The sequence below is a fragment of the Colobus angolensis genome, unplaced genomic scaffold (assembly GCF_000951035.1).
Source record: "Colobus angolensis palliatus isolate OR3802 unplaced genomic scaffold, Cang.pa_1.0 Scaffold148, whole genome shotgun sequence".
NCBI classification, from domain to species: domain Eukaryota; kingdom Metazoa; phylum Chordata; class Mammalia; order Primates; family Cercopithecidae; genus Colobus; species Colobus angolensis.
The window spans coordinates 4,186,659-4,191,913 of NW_012114577.1; the positions used below are offsets into that span (position 1 = coordinate 4,186,659).

General features: G+C 45.6%; 1 protein-coding gene across 2 annotated transcripts in view; it reads right to left on the reverse strand.

The window, feature by feature from the left end:
* Positions 1–5,255, reverse strand: part of NID1 (nidogen 1) — a 107,364-nt gene that overhangs the window by 82,334 nt on the left and 19,775 nt on the right. For both annotated transcript variants that reach the window (XM_011935734.1, XM_011935735.1), the window contains exons 2-3: positions 3,953–4,252; positions 330–556 (exon numbers count right to left, since the gene is read on the reverse strand). In XM_011935734.1, coding sequence (XP_011791124.1) covers positions 330–556; positions 3,953–4,252 — 527 coding nt within the window. The remainder of the gene's footprint in view (positions 1–329; positions 557–3,952; positions 4,253–5,255) is intronic.

The following is a 5,255-nucleotide window of genomic DNA, read 5'->3' on the forward strand; positions in this document are numbered from 1 at the left end:
TTGAACCTGGGAGGTGGAGGTTGCAGTGAGTCAAGATCACGCCATTGCACTCCAGCCTGGGCAACAGAGTAAGGCTCTGTCTCAAAAAAAAAAAAAAAAAAAAAATTATTTTAAATGAGGATGATATCGAAAAAATAGGATATCTGTTCATTCTAAAAATATATTTCCTTAAGTTCATCAGAAAAAGAGTATTTCATAATATAAAACCTATATGCAAAACTTAAATCCATAGGAACATTTTTAGGTAATGATCTATAATACACATTACATTATCCACATTAAAAAATATTATTAAGAGGAGAATCTACTGAAGAACAAAGAAAGCATACTTGGCCAAATTTTCAATTGATTCTCTGTCATTAGCAAATATGTTAAAAGCTCCGTTGCTCTTCCATAAGAATCCCACTGAACCTTGACTGAAGGCAACCACGGCAGGAACTTGGTGGTTTTCCTTCTTTGAGAATGTCGTGTGGAACTGCAGACCATCTTCAGGATAAAGGAAAATGGCATAGGAGCTGGAATCAGAGGAGGCTAGAACAGCCTGGAACGTGTTTCTCTGTGAAGATGAGTTAAAATTCAGTTACTTGGAAAAATATCTATAGATCTTAAAATGTGTTATTCGCCAGACTATCTATAAAGTGTAAAGTGCTGTAAAGAGATGGCAATATTTTCACCTTATTCTAAAAGAACTTTTGTAGCAAGAACCAAAGATTTCGGGATAGTTCCAATGAAATATCCCTAAGACTAGGTCAACATGACATTTTCTGATTAATTCATAAATATCTTCTGCATAACTGTGGCCCTAAGGTTAACCAAAAATTATACAGATGGTACCTCCAGACGGTGGCCTAAAATCTCATGCAATTTAGGAAATTCTTACCCACAGAATTTGTTTCCATGGCTGTTAACATATTCAACCACATTCATCATTTAACAAACATTTATTGAACCCAAGCACCATACAGTAGGAAAAAAAAGAAAAACATGAGATTTAGGAGAAAACAGACTTGGATCCAAATCTTTGCTCTACTCATTATTATGTGACCTTGGGCATGATACTTGAGTTCCCTAAGCCTCGATGTTTGCATCTGTAAAATGGAGATAAAACCACCTCCTTCACAGAAATGAGGAAGACTACATGAGGTCACGTATGAAAGAGCAGGCACATGCCGGTATCTCATGCCTGTAATCTCAGCACTTTGGGAGGCCGAGGCGGGCGGATCATGAGGTCAGGAGTTCAAGACCAGCCTGGCCAACATGGTGAAACCTCATCTCTACTAAAGATACAAAAAGTTAACCGGGCGTGGTGGCGCATGCCTGTAATCCCAGCTACTTGGCAGGCTGAGGCAGAAGAATCACTTGAACCTGGGAGGCAGAGGTTGTGGTGAGCTGAGATCATGCCATTGTACTCCAGCCTGGGCAACAAGAGTGAAACTTTATCTCAAAAAAAGAAAAAGAAAGAAAGAAAGATCAGACACAGAGAAAGTATTCTTTAAATATTAGTACCTTTCCTACATGCCAGGCATCGTCCTGAGCTCTGTGGATGTGAAGAAAAAAATATGTGGTCCCTGCACTCAAGAATCTATGGTCTAGATGGGAAGGCTGACATGTGAACAAAACATTGCAAAACCTGAGGTTGGAGTCTGTAATCGAAACATTTGCAGAGCGCTGCAGGAGCTGTAAGAGGAAGCGTCCCATGCCAGGAGGGGTGGGAGTGTGTCCCATGCCAGGAGGCTGTGGTTGGTCAAGGCCTCACGGGAGGGCCCAGTCTGAATGAACAAGCAGGAGGAAGCTGCCACCTGTAGGGTGGTCAGAGAGGGGATGTCCCAAGCAGAGAGGACAGCCTGTGCAAGATACTGTGGATTAAAAAACAGAGCGAGGGCAAGGTCAGGGAATTACATGTAATTTGGTACAGCGGCTACAAAGGGTATGTGGAGGTGGAACAGATTAGGCCCATAGACGCAGGCAAGGGCTCCATACCAAGGGGTTGGGCGTTTATCCCCAAGTGAAAGGGAAGCAGTTGAGATATTTAACATTTAAGCTGTTTTGAAATTTGGCACTCAGACAGATAACAGTTGGCAAGCAAAATGTGTCATGCAGGCCCATAACAGACTCTCCCAAAGTGTGCTCTGTGGGATGTAATGCAACCTTTATGGAGCGGGGGAAGGGAAGAGCTATGGTCACAGGTTTGGAGACTGCTCAGTTAAACAATATTCGGCAAGGCCGGAATGGTGGCTTACGCCCTTAGTCCCAGCTACTTGGGAGGCTGAGGCAGGAGAATCGCTTGAACCCAGGAGGTGGAGATTGCAGTGAGCCAAGATGGCACCACTGCACTCCAGCCTGGGCAACAGAGCAAGACTCTGTCTCAAAAAAAAAAAAAAAAAAAAAAATACAGCATTAGGCAAGTTGCAGGTTTCCTGACTGCAGGACTTTTCAGGGTGAATCACCAAGAGGGAGATACAGTTGTAGCATTTCCCAAACTAGAAGGCCTTTTCCTCAAGGACTATCTTGTAGGACTGGTGTTTTGTGGTAGACACTTTAGGAACCACCAGCCCGAAATACCTCCCATTTATATGAAGTGCTCTGGGACCCATTAAGTTTCTCTCTTCCTCATTATCCTATAAAAGTGAAGTTATGGTAGAGAGAAATTATTTTTCCAAGGGAAAATCAAGGCCTGCCCTAAAAAGTCATTTCAGGTCTAGCAATGAGTTCCTGACCTACGAAAAGGCCCTGCTTCCTTCAAGGGCAAGCCCGTGCTCTACAGCCTGGTCCTTCAAGCCCTCCCTGATGACTGTGCCCATGGAGGTGCCAACCCTGGGTTATGATAATACTTGGGTTTTGAACCACTCACATGGTCCAAGTGATCCTTATCTCCCCAACTAGAGTCTGGGCTTTACCTTTCTATCTTTGCATACCTCAGGAGTACTTTGCTATTTTCACCTATCGTTTCATATTAATAATTTCTCTAATCAGAAACGATCCTTCTAGCCAGGCTCCGTGGCTCACACCTGTAATCCCAGAACTTTGGGAGGCCAAGGTGGGTGGATCATTTGAGGTCAGCAGTTCGAGACCAGCCTGGCCAATGTGGTGAAACCCCGTCTCTACTAAAAATACAAAAACTAGCCAGTGTGGTGGTGCGTGCCTGTAATCCCAGCTACTAGGGAGGCTGAGGCACAAGAATTGCTTGAACCTGGGAGGTGGAGGCTGCAGTGAGCTGAGATCATGTCACTGCACTCCAGCCTGGGCGACAGAGAGAGACTCCATCTCAAAAAAAAAAGAAAGAAGGAAAGAAGGCCACGCGCGGTGGCTCAAGCCTGTAACCCCAGCACTTTGGGAGGCCGAGACGGGCAGTTCATGAGGTCAGGAGATCGAGACCATCCTGGCTAACACGGTGAAACCCCGTCTCTACTTAAACATACAAAAAACTAGCCAGGCGAGGTGGTGGGAGCCTGTAGTCCCAGCTACTCGGGAGGCTGAGGCAGGAGAATGGCATAAACCCGGGAGGCAGAGCTTGCAGTTAGCTGAGATCCGGCCACTGCACTCCAGCCCGGGCGACAGAGCGAGACCCCGTCTCAAAAAAAAAAGAAAAAGAAAGAAGAAAAAAGGAAGGAAGGAAGGAAGGAAGGAAGGAAGGGGGGTAGGAAGGAAGGAAGGAAGGAAGGTAAGAGCAGCTAGGGGATGCCATTTATCAACCCCATTTTTGCCACGTAGCTGTCTTACCAGGAACTGGCTTTCTTTATGTCTACTTATCATTGAAACATAGTTATACAACCTTGCAGATAAGCTTTTGGAGGTTTAGGACCTGCAGTAACCAGCCTACCAGATTTAACTTTGGATTTCCTGTCTTTATCAATGGTGTATAATGTATGTCAGAGCAGCACAAACTGTGAAACCAAAGTGTATGAAGCCAGTGTGTCTGCTTACCTGCATTTGGACCTGGAGGAGTGCTTACCTTGCCTTCCTGGTCCAGGTCCCTGCTGGGCCCTTGGTAGGGGGCCACGGATTCCCAAGTGACAACCACTGCGCTACTAGGTTGGAAAGAGATCTCCGGGAACCCTCTGTGGACACACTCTGCTGCCCGCTGAGTAATGGAGGGGGATAAGTCTTCTCGATAATAAACCTTCCCCAGGCCATCTGTTGTGTCCAAGTCTGCCAGGAAAGGGCCGATTGCACCGAATGTTGGTGGGAAGAGCCCAGGATGGGATTCTTTGGCCGGGGGTTCACTCGTAGCAATGATGCCATTTGTGGTGACCTGTACAAAACCAAGTGTGGTTAAAAGGAATATGCAGAAACGGGTCCTTTCTCAGTAAGACTGAGCACCTACTCCCAGAATACCATCATCAGTACCCATGCTATGTAAAATACAACAGAATCTGAGAGAGATATGAGCCTGAACTGCAGACCCCAGCATTCTTTTCTAGGCAAAACAGGCTGTGTGGAAAGAGAACAAGAGTCATTATTCAAATCCCAGTGAATTTACTCGAGAAAGGGAGTAATCACTCCCTACCAGGACTGCTAACTGGTGTGCGTACAAAAATTGTTAGGAGCCTGGGCATCAAAGCGAGATCCCATCTCTACACAAAAATACCAAAAATTAGCCAGGCTTGGTGGCACGGGCCTGCAGTCCCAGCTACTTGGGAGGCTGAGCTGGGAGGATCGCTTAAGCCCTGGGCGATGAGGCTGCAGTGATATTACCACTGCACTCCAGCCTGGGCAACAGAGCGAGACTCCGTCTCAAAAAAAAAAAAAAACCCACAATCCAGAAGGATAAGAGAAAAGACTGATACAAAGAGATGATGACACAATATAGTGTCAAGAAGCAAATCTCTATGGGGCATTATGGTATCACTAATTATTTTGAATAGTTTAATGTGTCAGGATAATAGCTAATATTTACTGAATACTCACCATGTTCCAGGCATTTTACTAATATCTAATGCTCAGAAGAACTTAAGACTAGGTACTACTGGCCAGGTGTCGTGGCTCACGCCTGTAATCCTAACACTTTGGGAGGCCGAGGTGGGCAGATCACGAGGTCGGGAGTCTAAGACCAGCCTGGCCAACATGATCAAACACTGTCTCTACTAAAAATTCAAAATTTAGCCAGGCGTGGTGGCAGGCACCTGTAATCCCAGCTACTCAGTAGGCTGAGGCAGGAGAATCACTTGAACCCAGAAGGCAGAGGTTGTAGTGAGCCGAGATCGTGCCACTGCATTCCAGCTTGGGCAACAGAGCAAGACTCCGTCTCAGGAAAA